This window comes from Diuraphis noxia, unplaced genomic scaffold (assembly GCF_037042655.1).
Source record: "Diuraphis noxia isolate RWA-SAM2 unplaced genomic scaffold, SU_Dnox_SAM2 contig0002, whole genome shotgun sequence".
In the NCBI taxonomy this organism is placed as follows: Eukaryota; Metazoa; Arthropoda; class Insecta; order Hemiptera; family Aphididae; genus Diuraphis; species Diuraphis noxia.
Window position 1 is genome coordinate 86,828,621 of NW_028301712.1, and position 23,170 is coordinate 86,851,790.

The window sequence follows — 23,170 nt, forward strand, 5'->3', positions numbered from 1 at the left end:
CTGCATTTTTACACAAAGGCAGGAACTACCAGTTCAAGGTGTTACCTTTTGGACTCATTAATTCAGTAGCAGAGTTTCAAAAAGTGCTAGATCAAGTACTGGGACCAGAGGTGCTACAATTTGCTGCAATATATGTGGACGACATACATATTACCTCGACTAGTTTCGAAGAGCACATGTATCACCTGGAGCAAATATTTAAGAAGTTTGAACAACATAACATCACCATCAACAAAAAGAAATCGCAGTTTTTGAAAAATCAGGTTGTTTTTCTGGGTCACATTATCAGCCAGAAAGGAATAACCATGGATCCAGACAAGATACAGACGATAAAAAACTTTCAACCACCGAAGACAAAAAAGCAAGTACAAGCTTTCATCGGATTCATTAATTTTTATCGAAAGTTTATCAGGGACCTATCACAAGACACGGGACACCTGAGCAAACTAACCAAAAAAGACGCAAGATGGGTATGGGGAGACACACAGCAGCAAGCTTTTGAGAACATAAAACAAAAGTTTCTTGAGGACATAATAATTCAGTTTCCCGATTTTCAACGAGAATTCCATCTTAACACTGATGCTTCAACTACACATATCGGCGCAGAGCTCTACCAAATTACTGACAAAGGGGAACATCAAACTTTAAGTTTCGCAAGCAGAACTCTGAAACCAACAGAACAGAATTATAATACCACGGAGCTTGAACTTCTCGCAATTGTCTTTGCATGCAAGAAATTCCGAAATTATTTACTTGGTCATAAAGTTAAGATATTCACCGACCACCATGCGCTCACCTTTTTAAATACTTGTCAGTTACTTAACGCTCGACTAATTCGATGGGCAACCTATCTACAAGAATTTCAATTAGAAATCATACATATTCCTGGGAAAGAAAACCTCGGTGCCGACACATTAACACGATATCCACAATCACCAACTGATAACCCCGCCACGAGGGAAAAGACCATAGTGATCAACAAAATCTCACTATTAGACTACAGCAATGAGTTAAAAGAACATTTTAAAAATCTAGAAGTATTGCAAAAGGAGGATGAACATATCAAAAAACTCCGAGCACGCGTAACTCAGCGAACCGATCACAACTTACTGATTCATCAGAACTTATTGTTCCGACAGTCACCCAACGGGGAATATCAACTGTTAATTCCCGAAGTATTGATCAGACCTTTGGTCGCAGAAACACATAAAATCTACGGGCATTGCGGAACCTATAAGACGTTTAAACTGTTGCAGCAAAATCATCAATTTAGAAATATGTACTACAACATCAAACGAATAATTAAAGTGTGTGATATATGTCAAAAAGCAAAAACCAGCAATATAGTGTCTAGGGGACCAACATTAAGTCTTCTCCCTACAAAACCACTAGAAATTGTATCAGTAGACTTAATGGGGCCCTTACCAAGAAGTCAAGGAGGTTGCAAATACATTTTAGCAGTATTGGATGTATTTTCAAAATACATAAAATTGTATCCTCTGAGAAGAGCCACCACGGATACAATTGTTAAACGGTTAGTACAGGAGTACATACCAACGGTTGGACTATTTCAGAAAATCTTGACAGATAATGGAACCCAATTCACCAGTAGCAAGTGGGAGAAGATTATGACGGGATTGAAAGTCAAGATTCTCCACACCACAACCTATCACCCAGAAAGTAATCCGGTAGAACGAGCAAATCGCGAAATTGGTCGTTTGCTACGAACCTACTGCCACCGACAATATACAAACTGGCTCAAGTGGTTAGATAACGTGGCATATTGGATTAACCATACCACGCATACTACCACGGGATACACACCAAATTTTATAATGTTCAAAGAACAGACCAAGCTGTCTTTGACCAAACTAGTAGCGTTTCCTAAAACAGAGGGAGATGACAAACCACCAGACCTGGTACAGATTGTCATCAAACGAACGCAGAAAAAGGCCGAAATAAGAAACACTTATAAAGACAAAGAAAAGAAATTTCCTCAATACAACATAGGGGACCAAGTATTAATCAAAGAGCACCGCTTGTCATCAGCAGAGGACAAAGAAACGCATAAGTTGTTCCTGATCTATCATGGGCCATACACCATCCAAAAAATACACAACAACAACACGGTAACGGTTGAGGTTCGAGGAAATTATAAGACCGTCAACTTCAAAAATATAAAAAAGTACTATGAAGATAAGCCAGAAGCAGGCGAGTCTCACAAAAACTGTTAGACAATAATGACACAAAAAAAAAAAAAAAAAAAAAAAAAAAATGTGTATAATGTAAATGTGTAAATGTATGTCTATGTATGTAAAAAACTAAATTGCCTGTGAGAACCATGTATGTAACCAAGAAGACCACTAGGTAAAAAACTCATTTCTAGGACCAGAGCAACATGTTCGTCCAGATCCCATTGGCCAAGCTAAAGAAGAGAGATGCCCTCAACAAGATCGAGGTAACTACCATTGACAATCTGTTGACAACTAATCAGAAGAAGAAGATCGCAATGTTTTACCGGCAAGAAGAGGCCAAGAGAACACAGTATCACTTGGAACCAGCATATGTGATACCTCCGACCGTAATAGCACAGAGACGTCCCTCTGCCACGGAGACCACATGGAATGCATTCTTAAAATGTTGGGAAAAAGTACCCGATCAATCCAAAACTCCAGATGAGATTCAGCAAGTCTCTACCACAACCCCAGAAGCAAATGACACCGAGGAAACTTCCTCCCAACACAGTGAAACAGAGTCAGAAATCATCATTACACGGATAAGAGATATGATTACGGATAAACCCGAAGCGCTCCAAGAAATCCGGCAACGCCTATGGGCAACAAGGGACCACTTAAAAGAGTTTCAGAACGTGTCCAACACCCGATTGAAACGCCTTTTATACAAGGTAAAAACAAAAGCCACTCGTGACTACAAGCGCCAACACAAACGCTAAAGGCCAGTGTCTTCGAAAGAATCAAAATTTCAGTTTTTATTTTTATTTTTTTTTTGCTTGTCACCCTCAAATTACCAATTTAAAAAAAAAAAAAAAAAAAAAAAAAAATAAAAAAGGGGACAATGTAATGAGATAAAACGGAGCGATCAAGTACGTGGCGCGCTCTAGTTTTACCCATTTACAAACACTCGCAAATGAGTACCGCCGCGGAAAAGCAATTCGGCGACTACGCGCGTCTGCCGCCAGGATATATAGATGGCGCGCATCCGCACGTCATTGTACCGGTGCACACAGGGAAAGCGAGTTTTCGCATCGAACCAAGCATCGGATTGAATCGCCAGTATCATATTCTTTTTCCTGGGAATCTAAACTATAATTTAGATACTTCTGTTTACATTAAATACATGAATAAACCACCGAAAAATGAAAGAAATCAGGTACAAGTTTACATCAAAACTATACGGGACCAGCGTTCCCAGTATAACAGATATACAGGCCGCTGAGCACCATACGATCAACGTTCTCCCCGCTGCGAAGAATAATAATAAGCCGGCCAATAGCAATATTGGCAAGAACGGATATTATTTGTGACTCGAACAACAGCGAAATTTGCCCCAGACTGGAACAAGCCGGCCAATAGCAATATTGACAAGAACGGATGTTCAACCATATAGTCTGACCCGGCAACTCCCTAATACGCCGCAACCACACGTCGTATACGGTGTCGACCTGCCCGTGCATGCTGAGCGCCACCGTCAGAGTAGAGCAGCCAGTATCCAGTCATACGTCACACCGAAGCCGCCGGATCATTCTATCGCCGTCTGCAGAGTTCCGTTGTCGCCCACAAGCCTACCAGTAACAGTCAATCCTCCGTTGTATCGGAGTGAACGTTCCCAACGCCGTGTGTCAATTTCCGTAGCAGTCAATCCTCCGTTGTATCGGAGTAGACAGACCTACCATTTGTCTTGAGGGAAGACGCCGTCCAAACCGAGCCACCTCAAAACCCGACATAAAAACCATGAGTCTTTGCACACGCATTCCCCCCAATGTTCTATGTTACCCCTAAATAAATTATTTTTTGTTGTAAACTCGTAAAGAGTATAAATGATTGAAAAGAAATATTGTAAAATCCCAATTATATTTGTATCATAAAAGTTAATGAAAATAAACACGCAAAAAATATAAATACGAAAAATCAAGTGTTGTGTTTTCGTTACAATTCATACTTATAGGTTAGTTACATCTTGCATAATAGTTATTATACCTAATAGTGAATTTACTATGTCAATATTTCCAATTCTATTTTAGTTAATTCTAAGCCAATATTCTTATTTTTTGGAAATTATTTAACAGACTTTAAAATTAAAATAGGTATACTCTTAATATATTGGTACTCGTTGAAGTGTAAGGATTTTAAAAATTTTCCTTGAAACAAATTTAATCCGTTTATATTTTACATATCAGGTCTCAAACCTAATCTTCACTCAAATGACAAAATCATATGTTTCAATTATGTTCTGCCAAAATATCATTATTTTTTTAAATTTAAATATTATGATTTCATATTTTAACATTTAAAAAGAAAATATTCATGGCTTAAGCCATTCAAATTTATTCCTTTTAAAATACAACAATTCTTATACATAAATAGGAGTTATGAATTTGTGGAATAGTAGGTATACAAAATATGTTTTTATAAAAATTAAACAAATAAAATATTAAGCATTATAACTATAACTATCAAGGTAAATAACTCGGTAAATAATGTTTAATTATACATGAAAATATGATATATCATAAAAATATTATTATTTTTTCACTTATAATCAAGACTGGGCATTAACAAGTTAATAAATTAAAAGTTAAGTTAATTTTAACTTATTAACTTAACTTACTAGTTCGCTGTTTTGATTAACTTAACTTTAACTTAACTTATTTTTATCTACGTTAACTTAAAATCAACTTCTACTTTTTAATATTACCAATTAAGAGGACGCTACACCCGCATATGTTGTCCCGTCTTACAAGTGCGTAACATACCAAATTGTATGCTCAGCAGATCACGTTTAGCTCCGTTAGTTTAAAATTTAGAGTAAATTGATCTCTTACAAAAATTAAAGGTAACATTATTATCGAGGGCATAACGTAGACATTTTATTATATTTTAATTTTAAAGTGAATTATGTGTATTTTAAAATATACAAACAATTTACAATTTTAAAATACACATAACTCGCTTTAAAATTAAAATATAATAAAAAGCCTACGTTATGCCCTCGATAATATTACCTTTAATTTTTGTAAGAGATCAATTTACTCTAAATTTTAAACTAACGGAGCTAAACGTGATCTGCTGAGCATAAAATTTGCTATGTTACGCACTTGTAAGACGGAGACAACGTAGCGGGTGAAGCGCCCTCTTAAGTTAATTTTGAATTTTCGTTTTATCTAGGATATAATATTTTAGTCTATAACGGTTCGTCGATTTAAAATTCGTAAAATATTAGAAATTATTGTTAGGAAAAAAGAAGATGTTTTCGAAATTATTTTTATAAATAACCACTAATATGTTATATTAATTAAGTATGTACCTACTAATAAAATAATAAATAATAATTTGTGATATAGAGATAACATTGTAACAATGTGATATTTAGACATATTTTAGTCGCCCGTATGATCATATTATATAAGATATAACAACAGCTACGAGCCTCCTTACGAAGTCCCGTTTGATAATACCAGGCTTGTTAGGTATTCATTAATTATTATTATTATTATTATTATTATTATTATTATTATTATTATTATTATTATTATTATTATTATTATTATTATTATTATTATTATTATTATTATTATTATTATTATTATTATTATTATTATTACTTAATATTTATTAATATCTTATTTTATAATTTTTATGATTGTCGATTATCATTAATTGTGACTATTTTATTATAAAAATACCTACCTACCTATAAATAGTAGTGTATTATTATACATTTGTGATTTTCACTTGTTTTAAAACCTTTTCAATGATTTTTTTTTTATTAACTTAACTTATTAATTGAAGTTAAGTTAACAAAATTTGTTAACTTAACTATAAACTTAATTGATGTATATTAACTTAACTTTTAATTTAATTGAACAAAAAATATTTAACTTAACTTAACTGAGTTAAAAAAAAGTAATTAACTTGCCCAGCCTTGCTTATCATACTAAGAAATAGCTAAGTAAGTACTAATAAACCCCTTAAAAGTAAAATAATATCTATCCAACTTAAAATAAATCGTTCCTTTTATAATGTTTTAAGGCACAGAAACAAAATAAGAAAAAAAATGAATCAGTAATTTTCTATTCTCAAATATTGTACAAGAAATTCAAAATATGGGAATTTCAATAAAAATTTACATAAGTGCAAATTTAAAAATCAAAATAACTTTAATACATTTTTGTATGAAATAGTAAATGCCACTGTACACCATATTAGCTAGTATTAAATAACGCTTTTAAGATTTAATTAATAAGTGATCACAATGTATCTCACCTACTTTATTATTTTTAAGTACATTGAGCGTATATTTATACGTTTAATAATATTATGGCTATTCGTTTTAATATAAAAATAGTCAATTAAAACCATGCACCTATAACGAAGTTTTTTAATTTTATCATCATCAAAGTCTGATGTAGACCAATAAATCATTACATAACTAATTATATATTAGTTTTTTAAAAGTTTTTTCTGATAAATTTGAATTCCTCCATCATTAACTCTGTGAATAATATTTTTTTTTTCATGCATATTGTAGGTATGATAACTGTGTAATGAAAATGTTAAAATGAAAAACTTTTTTAACACCTAAATATATTAAAACAGTGCACTTAGTATTTACAGATAATCTTCTTTTTTTACAACTAATTTAAATATTATTTAACCACTATACAATAAACATTAATTTAATTATATATATATATTTATTTTAGATTATTAGGTAAAGAAGATAAATTGTATGTATGGTATTAAATTGTATTTATTTATAAGCTCCTATTTCAACATTTTTCAGTCGTTATAAATCAAATTTTTTAATTTATTTCTGTAAATAAAATATATTTTATAAATAAATTGTAATAATCATTCAATTTAAAAAATAAGAAAATAAGAATACAATATAATAAATAGCATTTGAAAACTATCAACACGCACACAGATTCACAACATTAAAATATAAATATCTTGTGAACATTTTATACATGTCTTTTTGAAATTTTAAATTATGAAACACGTAAGCATAATATAAAATAAACAGAAGCTGGTTAACGACTCTTGGAAATTTAAGAAACTGGTTAACTTGACTCTGCATGTGGTAGAATTTTATTACACTGACCAACACACGATGTGTCACAAAATATTTTTAAGTTATTATTCTAAATTCTTTAATTGTAATGTGAATATAATAGATAAAATTAAAACAATATTGGATCATAATATGAGATATGTTTAACTATGTGTATTAAAAAAATATTAATTGATTAGTTTCTTTTCTCTTTTAGTAGGATCCTACTCCTTTATCAAATGTTATTTATACCGATCAAGTTGTCATTAAATAAAGGTACATCACTATGAGGGTTTTCTATTAATATGTTAATTTCATAATTGTCTTCTAAAATATGTTCTGAATAATTACCACTATTAAAGAATTAGCAAACGTTCAAGTACAATAAATAAAGTATATTGTGTAATTCCAATATATTTTATGCACAAGTGAGATAAAACCACTATCTATAAGCAATAATAAAAATAATAATTTACTAGATTTACTATCCTGGTTTCACTGCACATCAGTAGAACATCCATATATATTTTAGATTCTGAATGAAGTGATGAATGTATTGATTTTACAATGATGTGTGTTTTAGATTCTGAACGAAGTGAAGAATGTATTGATTTTACAAGGATGTGTGTTTTTTTTTTTTGTGTCTATGTACAGCATAACTAGTCGAAACAATGCTTCGATTTCAAACTTTGGGGGTGGTTTCCGATGCAAAAGTGAAGATCCTTGGTGCATTATAGAGGTTAAAAGTAAACATTTCCCAACATTTTTCAAAAAAATCGAGAAAAACAAAAAAAAAATGACAGAAAAACGGGAATTTTTACGCAAAATCAGTTTTCGACCAAATCAATTTTTTATATGGTTGTAATTCAAAAACTAATCACTGTAAATACTTGAAATTTTCATCAAATGTTTATGGCAGTGCTATCTATATACAGTTTAATTTTGACTTTTTTTTAGTTATTTATAGACCACTGAAATTTTCGACTTTTTTGAGAATTTTTTTTTGAAGTGTCGGTAAAAAAATGTTGGACGACCAAAAAAACTTGAACATTTAATACAAGGTTCCTTATGAGTTGTTCTTATTGTAGCTAAAAAAAATTAAAAATCGTAAGTCACAATTTTTTTTTAATAAGCGTTTATAGTTCAAAATTTTACGAAATCTGTCGAAAATGCGAAAATTTGCAGGTAATTTTGAAGTTGAAAAATCATAAAATTTTTTGCATTTATAACCAAGGATTAAAAATACAACACTAAGTTTTCCATATGTTTCCTTCAAGTAGCTATAGAGAAAACTCAAAGCATCATTATAGGAAAAATTTTAAGTGCGTTTGAATTTTAAATTTTTACGAAATAGCGTACCGATAACAATTTATCCTGAAACGATTTTAAATATTTGTTATTATTCAAAAAGTATAAGTCGTAGATACGTGAAAATTTTATCAGTTATTTGGATTGGCATTTTATTTACACGATTTAATTTTAAAAATATTTTGACTTTTTTTGAGATATTTACAGACAAATGAATTTTTCTGAAATTTTTTTTTTGAAGTGTCGATAAAATTTTTTGGCCCTATCAAAATACTCGAAAATTTAATACAAAGTTCCTCATAAGTTATTCTTATAGTGATTAAAAATTATAAGAATACATAGGCACAATTTTTTTTAATCAGCATTTGAAGTTCAAATATTGACTTAATACGTAAAAATTACGGCAATTTTCAAATTATCTTAGATAGAAATTCATAAAAGTTTTTCTTTTTATATCAAAGACTTGAAAATTAAATATAAGGCTCCTAACACATTGTACCAATAGCAGTTGAAAAATAAAATAAATATATAGTCACACATTTTTTTTATAAGCATTTACAGTTCTAATTTTGACTAAATATATAAAAATGACGGCAATGTTCAAATTATGTTAGATAGAAATTCATAAAAGTTTTTCTTTTTAATTCTAAGATTTGAGAATTTAATACAATGCTCATAATATATTTTTACAATAGCAGTTGAAAAATAAAAGAAATGCATAGTCACAATTTTTTTTTTTTACATGCATTCGAATTTTAATTTTGACAACATACGTAAAAATCTCGAAAATTATTTTATTCTAGAAATTGATAAAAAATTTTCCTTTTATATCTAAGATTTGAAAATTTAATACAAAGCTCCTAAAATATATTTCCAATAGCAGTTGAAAAATAAAAAAAATGCAGTCACATTTTTTTTTACAAGCATTTAAATTTTAATTTTGACAGCATACGTAAAAATCACGAAAATTCGCAAATTATTCTAAGCTAGAAATTCATAAAAAATTTCCTTTTTAAATCTAAAGTTTTAAAATTTTTAATAATCTATAATATACCCTAGACAGATAAACCATCTTCGTTCAGAATCGTTTTTCGTATACAATGATACCTATCATTGCATTCAAATTTAACCTACCCTAGTCAGAGGCCCAGCCAAGCGATACCCACTTACCCGCTTTTTTAAATTTAAATTTATAGAAATTAATTTATACTTTTTGAAAGGTATTTCAAAATTACTCAATTAATATTAAATAACACTCAAAAATGTTATGATTTTTTACTAGACATAAATTAAAATTTACTATAATTCTATATAATACAAATTGTAACTATTTCTGTTTAAAAATCTAATATTATATTGAATGAATTAAGTAAGATTAACAGAAGGTGTTTATTTTTAATTTAATAAATCTTTAATTTATGCTCTGTATAAAAAATGTAAAAGCTCTATCAAATGTATGTTAAAAAATAAAATGGCATATTTTAATATTCTAAATATAATTGTATGTCAAGCTTATTTTATATTATTTATATTAAAAAGGTTATTGTTTTTTCAAAATAAATAACTATGAAATAAATTATCTCTAGTTTTACACGAAATAAAAATTGAACCAATTAAAAGTAGAATTATTCAAAAAATATATTTACTGCTTTTTCAATAAATTCCTTGATAAATATAGAAACCTAAATTGGAATTTTTCGAATACAATTTTCGTGGTTCAGGTTATTTTTTTCTTTTAATATCTTTAATTGTCAGCTGTATTACGATCATGTACGACGATGTTTTGGCGTCAAAAATACATGTCCAAGGGATTAATAAGAAAAAAGCTTTTATCAATTTAATTTTTTGGTTCTTTACACTGCGAAATATTGGATATTTGATTATTATCGATAAACTGTGTTGATACTATTATAGTATTATGGTTGCGGAGAAGATACAGTCAGGTGGTTTAGGTTGAATTATTATTTTTCCCATAACATTACGCCTCGAAACCAAATGTAACAACCGTAAAATTCTTCATTATAATGACGTACAAACCATGGAATAACACTAAACACGAGAGACTGACGTTAGTAGTAAAAAAGTAATTTTGAAAATGATTGAAGGAATCTTATATTTTTGATCACATAAATTTCGAGTATAATAATATAACCCACGCAACGCACTCTGACGTGTACTACCTATATACCTACTACCTATAAGACAGGCACAAAAGTAAATACTTACAGTAGGTACCTACGCAGTATTATATTTTAAAATATAATGATGTATAGATTCATGTTAGATTCAAATAAAACTGTGTTTTATAACTATGTACCTACTTATTGTACTTACTCTACTAAATTATATCAATTTAGTTAAATATGTTTTTATTAATAACTAAAAAAATAAAAATAAAAGAAACATTTCCACGAATACGTATGCAACTGTAATTTTATATACAATATCTTATATTATAATTATATTATATTATGGTTCAAGCAGTAAACCTCAGTTAATTATGATTTTTACAATGTTTTAAACGTGTTTTGCCTTGGCCAAATAAAAATTCCACCGGAAATTTAAATTACATTTTTATGAGCATTTGAAATTTAAATTTTTACAACATTGGATTTTCACTGGATTTCACATTTAGTGATTTTCTTATTTTGGTGTAACTCTAAAAGTCTAAAACAAATGACCGCAGATACTTTAAATTTTCACTGAATGTTTATATAGGTATTTTATATATTTGATAAAATTTTCAAAATATTTAGAATTGTTTTGAGCTGTTTACTGACATTTTAATTTTTCAACTTTTTTAGATTTTTTTTCTGTAAATATCGATAAAAATTTATTTGTTCGGTAGAAAAGCTTGAAAATTCAATACAAGGCTTTTAACACATTTTAACAATAGCAGTTGAAAAATAAAATTAATTCATAGTCACAATTTTTTTTTACAAGGATTCAAAGTTTGAATTTTGACAACATACGTAAAAATCACGAAAATTCATAAATTATTTTATGCTAGAAATTCATAAAAAATTTTCCTTTTATATCTAAGATTTGAAAATGTAATACATAGCTCCTATCATATTTTTACAATAGCAATTGAAAAATAAAAGAAATTCGTAGTCACAATTTTTTTTTACAAGCATTCAAAGTTTGAATTTTGACAACATATGTAAAAATCACGAAAATCACGAAAATTTACAAATTATTTCAAACTAGAAATTCATGAAAATTTTTCTTTTTAAATCTAAGATTTGAAAATTTTTAATAATCTATAATATATCCTACACAGATAAACCGTCTTCGCTTAGAATCGTTTTTCGTATACAATCATATAATATCATTGGATTCAAATTTAATTCCATCCATCACAGTAACCCACTTGTAACCTATACTGTACAGCAGAGCGACATCCACGACTTACCCGCCTTTTTATTTTATTAAACGAGTAGTTTTTGTCATTAATATTTTCTTTCTATTTGTGTACACAAATACATGACTCTATTTTTGAGCTCGATGAAACCAATGGTCGGTCAATGTATAAAAAACTTTAAAACGCGTTAATTATTATCAACTCAATCGATCGCAGAACGCGTATAGATGATAAATTAACAACATATTATAATTTTAATAAAAAAATTTACGTTAACAATAAAGCACAACGTTATTGAACTATGGAGTTTATAATATATTATGGAAAATATACGCAGTAATTTAATAGGTACTGTACGAACAAAAACTTTTCGAACACTCCTTACACAAGGGTATGCCTCTTTGCGGGTGCGTCATTGTCGAACGCATAAACCTATACAATATTATAATTAATTATTTTGCCTATGCGCGTTACCTATTATATATGGGTATCCAAATAAAATATAAAGTGCACTTATTGGCAAAAATGCGATCATTTTCGCCCAAATTAAACATCCAGACTACGTTATTCGTTTACTATCATTTATAATATTATGTAGATTATTGGTACCTCGCATACGTGTGCATATTTTTTGTTGTGTAAAAAACCCATGCCACTCGTTAACGATGCACACGATGAGTGCAAAAGAGACTTCACATGAACTAAAAAACCTTTCGGTAACGATATAATAATAATAACAATACGTTTTCGTATATAATATGTTCATTTCCACTTAAATGAGGGGCAGGTATAAGTAGAGCGTTCCGCGTAAGTACACCGCGTCAAGTTTCGAAAATCTTCAACACACACGACACGTACACGTCATTTTATTATTATTTTCATTATACAGGGTGATTTTTTTTATCATGAACCACTCATTATTTCAAAAAGTATCAATGTTTTTGAAAACATTTTTTACAAAGTTTCATGTTGTTAAAAAAACAACGTTTTTATTAAAAAATTATGTTTTTAAATATTTTTTTATCCATATCATTTTTTAAGTTTTTTACTTTTTTGAATGACAACATAGAATTTTAATTTCATATTCCAAAGCAGAATATTTTCCTAAGTATTTTGATACGTCAAAATTGAATTTTGGACAGGTAGTTTATGAGTTATAAGTATTTAAAGTTTAAATTGGCAGAGTGGAGTGGTACGGGGTTACCCCGCAAAATGTTTGTCCACTACACCACTTCTCTAAACTTTAAATACTTATAACTCATAAACTACTAGTCCAAAATTCGATTTTTACGTATCAAAATACTTAGAAAAATATTCTGCTTAGGAATATGAAATTAAAACTCTAGGTTGTCATTCAAAAAAGTAAAAAACTTAAAAAAATGATAAGGATAAAAAATATAATTTTTTTAATAAAAGCGTTGGTTTTTTAACAACTTGAAACTATGTAAAAAAATATTTTCAAAAACATTGATACTTTTTGTAATAATGAGTGGTTCATGATAAAAGAATCACCCTGTATATCATATTTACGAGCGACGACCTGCGAACTATCCGCCCACCATAAGTCAAGTATAATGTACAACCTATGAATATATGTATAAAATAAATATACATACGTCACGTAGTGGTACCTTATATATACTATGTAGTGTAAAAGTTATCTGCGCCAAACGCCAATTAAAATAATGTATTGGACGCGTGTTATACTCCGTCTGATTCAGAGGGTACAAAATACGTTTGATAGAAAACTAAAGAAATTAATTACAACCTCGGAGCCATGGCGATTGCGATATATATTTACCCATTGTCACACCACTAGTGAATCCAGAGGTCGTTGAGAGGGATGGATTTTCAACACAAAATTTAATCGATATATTAGTAATAGTATTATATTATCATAACATTATGAAGGATTTTTATTGTGTGAAGTTGTATTGCCGTCGAATGTGTCTCTAGCTTATAATAATATATATCGCAATCATATCTATATATTATAAACCATTTATTATAGAATAGCTTTAACAATTAGGTGCAAAAAATGGGAGGGGTTAATGTTAATCATCCCTTGCGGCTTGCGATACTATAATAATAATTATAGTAAGACTATCATCACCCAGTGCATTAATGGGGGCGTTGATATTTCGTCTTGTCGCGAGCAATACTATACGGATTTCATCACCGTCCACGGCCCTTTCCCGTGTGTTAATTAAATGTGAAAACGGTAAAATGTGGTAGGTCACCCTGTATACATTATTATATTATTATAATACAGCTGCAGCGGCAACGGTCGTTTCCCGCCAGCCACATAGGATAACTGCAATAATTATAATTACCTGCTATCATCATTATTATGCCGAAGAAATATTTTCATAGTCGTCGGCGCTTTGTTGTCGTCGGCGTATTTACATATAATACTATTGTATATGATGATGTTCGCGAATCACGCACATATACAATAAACATATTATATACATAAGATTATATATATATATACACAAGGAAGTACACTAGAATACTATAAGTCTATACATGTCATTATAATATACAGAGATACCTACGCGCTTTGTTATAATAGGTATACGATATAAAATTATATTGTAGTATACTGCCATGCAGCAGTCGATGAACTATCACAGCGGTAATAATAATTATAACGATCCTGCCCTCTGCAGCGTATACCTACCCATATTACATGTGTACCTACTCTACCTATTCGGTGAGTGGGTAATTTATGTATTCTTATTTTTTAATTTTTAATTAACTCACCGTGGGATTTGTTGGATACGAACATTTTTTTAACAGCACGTGTATTATTATATTATTATAATACATTACGTTATGCACCTACATATATATGTTACACAGGGGAAATTTAAACGTTTTTCGAAACAAACGTTATACCTACCTACAACGATTATAGTAATAATATCAAGTTCAGATGTATGTAATATAGTTCGTACTCGTCGCCATGAGTTCGACGGACCTTGAAATCTCGAGCCACGCGTAATCACACCGGTTTAAAGTTGGTTTTTTTCCCATTTGCGTGTGAAGCGGGTAAACGAGATAATATTATATCACATACTCTGGTCGTGTGTATATTAAACAATTTAAACACGACGATGACCACCAAACAGGTTCGAATATTTCGCGCCAAATCACGACACATTAAATATTATATACATACCCAAGGTCCGTGATGGCTGCTGGCATCCCCCAGTGGGAAACCCGCACAGATCATATCCGCTCGTCGAAGTGGTGATGAATGCAACCGATCGGTAGGCCGAAACTCTATGAATTCCAAAATAATAGTAATAGGTGTATGATACGTATAAGAACAGAATAATAATAAAATATCATCCTCTCGACTTAATTTTATTGCCATAATATAATAGTATTGTATTTAAGGTATATGTATAATATACTAGCTGAACATCCGGCTTTGGCCATGTGCAGTTTTTTTCTTCTTGTGAAAATCCTGTGATATAATATATATACTTTATAGGTGTATCCCGGTTTCAGTGTATCTCAGTTCTAGTGGACCTCAGTTCACGAACAAATCGGAGCCAGTGTTTTGTGAAATAATTTGATCTATAGACGGGCAACCACAAGTCACTGATTGAATTTAGCACTTGGTATATTTTTTTACGAGGTTAAGCTACCTAATCTCTAAACTTTTCTGATATCTCTAAAAACAATTTCTGAGGTTTTTATCAAATTCAATTGGATAGTTTATGAGTATATAAGCAACGCACAAACATTTGGTTTTAACTTTTTAAGATATAATTTCTTTAGTTGAAACCATTTCAACACTACTATTTGATGGCTTAATACATAATATATATATATATTATTAAGTATACATAATTGTACCGGATCTGCCCGAATATGAAAACCATTTATAAACAAAAGAAAAGTTTAAATTTCCACCGCAAATCTCAAAATTCCTGATGGATCGCTTTTAAAATGCGAATATTGGAAAATCATTACTTATTATACACATCTAGACCATGAGAGAAACACTATTCCAAAATTAAAATTCATGCGATTTGTAGTTTTTAAATGTAGCAACAAATGAGTAAGTAGTAGTATATATATATATATATATATATATATATATATACCTATATTATAGTAATAACTAATAAGAAAAGTAATGTACCGAAACGTTGTGTTGTATAATCGAAACATTTAAAAATTGAATGAAGTCATATCGTCGCGCGCAAGTAAATGAATTGCTCTATATTGTACCTATATATTTAATAAATATTATATATCAAATGTATAGGCATTCGTACGGATTTTTGAGATCACCAGCAATTAGGCCAACAAATCCAAAATACTTATTAAATCAGATAATATTGTCGCAACGAAAAAATATGAGTTTAACATAATAATAATAATAATATATAACAGGTAATACCTAATGCATTATCGTTGTATTATATTTATATATTATGGAAAAACGCTCACGCGAGGAGTTTACGACAACGTTCGTGTCTAAATAAACACTATAAAATACCAAAACGGAGAGCGTAGGTAGAGAGATGTATATTATATAGAATATTATATGATATATAATATAATAATTTAGTATAATTATTATTTGTCATAAAATTGTCTCGTCTTATAAACCTATAAAAATGTGATTTTAACTACAATAATAAAATCTCCATGGCGTATATAGTATGTGTAAAATCGCACCGATACAGAAAATGTATATTTTTTCAAAGTAATATAACTGTGAGAAAACTAGAAAAACCGAGTATATATCTTATAGTTATTATATTTACTTAGGTATGTGGAAGTATAGTATACGTTATAAATATAATATATATTACTTTATTAGTAAATAATATTGTCTATACGTATATTAGATCAGTAAATATGGGAAATCTAACGAATCGATTAATATATCGGTAAATTGTTTAATATTACGTTGATTGTTTCAACAGTTCACACTAAAATATTATTATATTATTTTGATACAAATTCGCCCATTATAAAATATTATTATTTTATAACGTATTACAAAGATAATTTTTTTTCTTCTATTCAATTCAATATTACTTTTATGTGATTCGTCATGTCAGAAAGTTGACCGTCTACATAATTTGTTTGACAGCATAATAGAATAACGCTTATAATGATAATGGTCAAACGTTTTTCCGCATTTATGTCAAGACGGTCATGATCCGTAGTTGTAAATAATTCACGGTAGTATTGCGCATAAATAAAAAAAATGTATATAATACTCCTTACCTTCATAAAGTGTTTTATGAGACCTCATCGGCTTTATATCAATTAACGGACATTGATTTACGAGATGATAATTATTGTACTGCGCGTGTAAATAAATTGCGTTGGCGATATTAAAACTCGAGAACGGTGCATAAATGACTGTATTAAATTATGTAGAACAAGTCAATAAACTTCATGACAGTATTATACGAACAAATCCTAGTGTCAAACAGCCGATGAGGATATGGTTGCGCTAAGTATTTAGGTGCGTACATTGATACAATCGTTTTTTTCCACTTTATAGACCGTTGAATAATAATAACTATGTAAGTATGATAATAGTCGATAATATTGATATCAACGAGTGTTGAATTCGTTACTGTATTACGAGATTATCTTGTTAACAAGGACCTAATCCCCATGATTACGGTTCATGACAACTATACAACACTGATTTATTTTTTTATTCATCAAGGTTGTTTATGATTATTGTGCCTACGCCATAGGTAATGTTTATTATAGGTACCTAAATGCATATTAAATAAACGTACCTAGGTACATATATGGTTACAGAGGTGCCAAATTGTTAAACTTTAAATTTACATATACATATAAATAACACTGATTTTATCCGTGTTGCACGTGCGTCCAACAGATGACCGTTTTAACGTTATCAAGATTTAAATTTTTAAATATAATAAATGTATTTTTGAAAGTAATGGAAATAATAACACAACATTATTTAAGTATTTAATTTATGCGAAATTATGTGTAGGCATAAATACGTGTTAAATTATATTATACTATATAAAAAAGCACTCATAATTTTAAGCGCAGTTGACCGACAGTGAAAAAAATACTGTATGAATATTTAATAGGTATTTTTTTTTTTTTTTTTATTGCTAAATATTATTCTGTATACAAATTTAAAATTTTAGATGTTTATGTCAAACCTACCTAACATTTTGGTATATATTGAAATGTAGGTGTTGTCATAGTGGAGTCGTATTATTAAATTTTAAAAAAACATCTTTTACACTGCAATATTTTATTAAAACAACATTTACTGAAGAATTAAATTGTAACAAAAATTAACCTACAAAACTTCACGAATGATAAACTATAGAAAAAAGATTACAAATAAATTATACATAACAATATATTATGTACAAAGAATATATTTGTTGATATTAAATTATATTACGAATAATTATGATTAATTTTCAATATATTACAAAAATTATTGAGCAAAATTTACTCGTTATGATTGCATAGATAAACATATTATTTATTCCGTTAAATTATCACAAAATTAATTACAGTTACATATAGATATAATATTATATCATATTAACATGATATACCTACCTATTATTATAATAGAATAAATACTTATATACACAAGATGTAAGCTTTTAACCTAATAACCGAATAATTAAAGCATTATCTATGTGTTATATCGATGTTACAAGTACTCAATTACTTTATCGTTGTAATTGTGTACATTAAGTTTATTATTTTTTTTTTTATGTACTAACATGGGTATCAGTGGATCATGAAATTTAAATTTAAGTTCATACGTAACTTTTATTCTTCATGGACCTTGCGATAAATTTACAGTTTTTTATGTTATCATCTCCATTCATTATTCCATTAAGTATTACTTATTCTTTTATATACCTTTTCTATTGTTATATATAATAAATAATAATATTATATAACACACAAAATAAAACGACAAAATTTTGTTTATGTAAAGGATTATACTTAATGTCATTGGCATACAAAATAACTCAAATAAAACTTTAAAGTTTCTTCTTTTGTATCTTGCAATATTAAAATAGCATAATTTAATTTTTTAATATGATACATTACTCTTCTCTTTACATAACCCAGAATTATTATGTGGAAAAGCTAAGAAAGTAAAGATAAATCAAATCAATAAGATGACATACATAATTCTATTTTTTAAATAAGAACACTTATAAATTTTCTTCTTCATCCCCTCCCTTTCCTACAAAAAAATCTATGAAAATTTAAGTCAAAATCGTATTTGTACCAAAAAAACTTTCAACTGAAATTATGGATCATTGGATTAAATATAAAGATTTTCAACCTATATTTCATTAGATGTCAATATGTATGCTATTGTATGTATACTTAGTACTTTTATATGCTTAAAGCAAAAATATTTCAAGTATAATGATATGCAAACATTATGATAAACTTAAAATTTCACTTGAATTCCCTTACAATGAGTGTATACGGCTATAATATACTATTTATATATATTATATACACATTATGGCATCTCTTAACTGCAATCTGTATCTGACTGTCTGAGCAGATTTAGTCAAAATAATTTACTACTTGTATTTCAAAATGAAGCTCATATAATATTACAACTTGAATAAAAGTTTAATTTTTAAGTTATTTCGTTGTCATCGGGAATAAGAAAAAATGATTTCCGCAGTAATTTGACGTAAAATTAAATATTTATACCTAACCAATGCGAATTTGCAGATTCAATCTAAAAATTTTATCTGTATACAACCAAAATATTTCGTCTGCATTGATAAGTAATAATATAATATATTGCACGTCGTATTACATATCTAGATTATGTTTTGTTTTTTGTCGTAGGCGTATGATGTAAATAGGTTTTTAAGCTTATTCAGTTGGAATGATTTTGCCGGTATTTAGTGTTTTAAGTGGTTAAGTCTCTGCGCGCTTGTTTAACGATTTGAAACGGGTATCATATTACTAGCTACAACCATTTTCTGTAAGCCTGGTGAATATACCAGGTGTGGAGAAGATTTTTCATATTATTACCTAACATAAGAATATAAATAATAATGAAATAAAATAAAACTTTTGAATGTATAATGTATACCTATATAGATAAATAGATAGGAAATATGTTCAACTAAGTAGTGTGCATATTAATACAGGTACTTTTGATGTTGTTATATACTATATATTATAATTATGTTTTTTGTGTTAAACTTAAAGCTGCAAATATACCAACAAGTAATATCATATGGTCGTATAAGTTCATAACGTGATGTAACTGCAAAACCTGTGTAATAATTGTAATTAAAAATAAAACAATTTTCTTTTTCATAATTTTTTTCAGGAGACTACACATTTGTAATTTTCGCATTGCTGTAATTAAGTAATTGTAATGGGAAATATTCTGATTTCCTTTTTCTACTATATAGTGCCTACAAAAATTCAATAATATACAATAAATTTTATCATACAAAGATACTACGTACATTATTCCGAAATATTGTGACGAAATATATTGAAAATGAAAATATTACTCTAAACTAAATTTTAAAAATATTTTTAGATCCAATGACACGCCTATTCTCACGCAAGCCATATTTTCTACTAGAATAATATGTATATGTTTTATTAAAATCGACGCGAAAATATTAATATAACTTTGAACCTTATTTTAATATTTTTTTAGCACGACGTGTATATCACGTGAAACCAAAATAAGGTATTAATATTATTTAGTCGTATTTATACATTATTGGATAGGTTACAATTATTAGATATAAAAGATGACCTTTTTAACTAAAACCCATCTTATAAACAGTTTATAATCTGTTATTGTATATATAAAATGTAAATACTGTATTCTTAAAAACTGTTAACCTTAAACTCCTCGTATGCCAATAGCCATAGATGCCGAGGCTTATTTATTTAAATACGAAAAAATATTATTAGATACAAACATTTGGAGTGAACTCATTTCATAAAAATATAATAATAATTTATTTACATTAATAATTATGATAAACGACTTCGATGACCGTAATATACAATATGAGTAAGAGTGATAAGTGAAAACTAATCAAGTATCTCTTATCTTGTGAGTAATATCAAATAATATAATATGAAGATATATGATGTAACCTATGAATTCACTTAATATTTGTCTTTACCATAAAAATATGCGAGCACAACCAAATCAAATCTTATTTTTAATCAACAAGTACTATAACATCATATAAATATAAGTACCTCAATACCTATAGTATATAAAAATATTTAAAAAAAAACATATTATTTCATATTTTTAGTATAAGTGAAGTATTTACAGAATACATTGTAGTGGCTAATACATAAGTACCTTATCATCGATTTGAATCCATTTAAGTTAGGTAATAAAACGAGTTATATTATTTAATATTACGAATCGCTTAAATTGAGAAACCACTTGAATAATTTAATAATTATCAATATAAATATTAAAGTATATTTAAAAATAAATGTTATTTAAAGATACTAAATTTTCGTGATTCTTTTGGAAAACGCGTGAATAATATTATATTATTTTGAAGGAAATACTTAATTTTCAATGGTAATAATCGCATTTTTAATACATTAAATTTCGCTTTCTTTTTAACGTATATAACTACCCAGCCATGTGGATAATTTAAAACGGATAATGCACCATGGTGCGATGTTATAGTATCCAGCTGAAAATAATAATTATTATTATTAAAAACGTCATCATCTCATCCCATATATTATTTGGGTTGTGGTGCCCGGTAACTACGGTAACGCTGTCAGCGCACTGAACATAACTTAACCGCTGTCATCCTGCTGTCACGTAGATGCGACAACGAGACGACCGATTTTCCAATTCGTCGTAAACGCATACAACACATACAAACACGATTTCCGTTTTAGAACCATATTACACAAATGACACTTTAAAAATCACTTCTATATATCCACCCTTTATCTACCCGTAAGTTATAAGTATTAGGTAGGTACTTTGTTGAGAAACGAAAATATTTATTCGTTGTTGCAATAATAGAAAAGAACATTTTAAATCACTTTTCATTCTGGAAAGTAATGTTATGATCTAAATTGGTCATAACTCATATAGTCATAAGTATACAATCATAAGCTAGTCCCTACATAATAATTCATATTATATTATTATTATTATTTTTTTTTTCTTTATTTGTAATACACAATCTGTACACAATCGGCACAATAAGAGTATGCGCTAAGACAATAAAAAACATGAAATTATGAGCTAAGAAGCCACCCACCGATGACACTTATGTTTTTAAATTATTTGTTTTAACTTTATTATTATTATTATTAAATATTATTATTATTTTTTTTTTTTTTGTTAGGGGTTAAGTAGGTCTCTACACCATTTACGCTTGAGGCGACGAGGGGGATTACCAGGAATGGTTAAAGAAGCCATATTTCTTACAAGTTCGTTTGGATGATAATTGAGGCGTTGGTGAAATCGTTTGTAATAATTTTTTGCTTCTTCCTGAATTGTTTTCATATGAAGGTCTTTATGCAGGGAGTGATTTGAGACATATAGTGGAGAGTTGGTAATTTTTCTTAGAATTTTGTTTTGGAAACGTTGAATTTTATTTAGATTTGATATTTTCGCGTTGCCCCACAGCTGTAGGCCGTACGTCCAAATTGGCTTTAAAAGAGATTTATAAAGAAGTAGTTTAATATTTAATTTAGAGTGTTTGTTGTTGACTATTAGGGTTTTGATTATTTGTAAACGGGAATTTAATTGAGAAGTTTTGGCTTTGATGTGGTGATCCCAGGTTAGACGGCGGTCAAGAGTTATGCCGAGATATTTAACGTTTGGGGATGAGGGGATCTGAGTACCAAAAAGCGATACCTCTGGACATGGTGCTAATCTGAGTGTAAATGTAGTATGTGCTGATTTGGCTTGGTTAATTTTAAAACGCCACTTTTTATACCAATCTTCCATTAATGAAAGATGGTTTTGAAGGTTCGTGGAGGCTACAATAGGATCTGAACTGGATGATATTATGACTTTATTGTCCGCATAGTCTGCTACTAGTGTGTTGGGCGTGGTCGGTTGGTCAGAGGTATAAATATTGTACAGCATTGGGGGGAGGAAATATTATTATTATAACAGAATTATTAGTGTGATTTTAT

At 28.9% G+C, this 23,170-nt stretch overlaps 1 protein-coding gene across 3 annotated transcripts in view; it reads right to left on the minus strand.

The window, feature by feature from the left end:
* The window catches only part of wake (ankyrin repeat and fibronectin type III domain containing protein wide awake), a 180,537-nt gene that overhangs the window by 28,749 nt on the left and 128,618 nt on the right, over nucleotides 1–23,170 (minus strand). The window contains exon 1 of one of the 3 annotated variants that reach the window (XM_089221305.1): nucleotides 17,225–17,360. The exons of the other annotated variants lie outside the window; for them this stretch is intronic. Coding sequence (XP_089077431.1) covers nucleotides 17,225–17,252 — 28 coding nt within the window. The 5' untranslated portion in view covers nucleotides 17,253–17,360. Of the gene's footprint in view, nucleotides 1–17,224; nucleotides 17,361–23,170 lie in introns of those variants that run through there. 3 annotated transcript variants of the gene reach the window in all.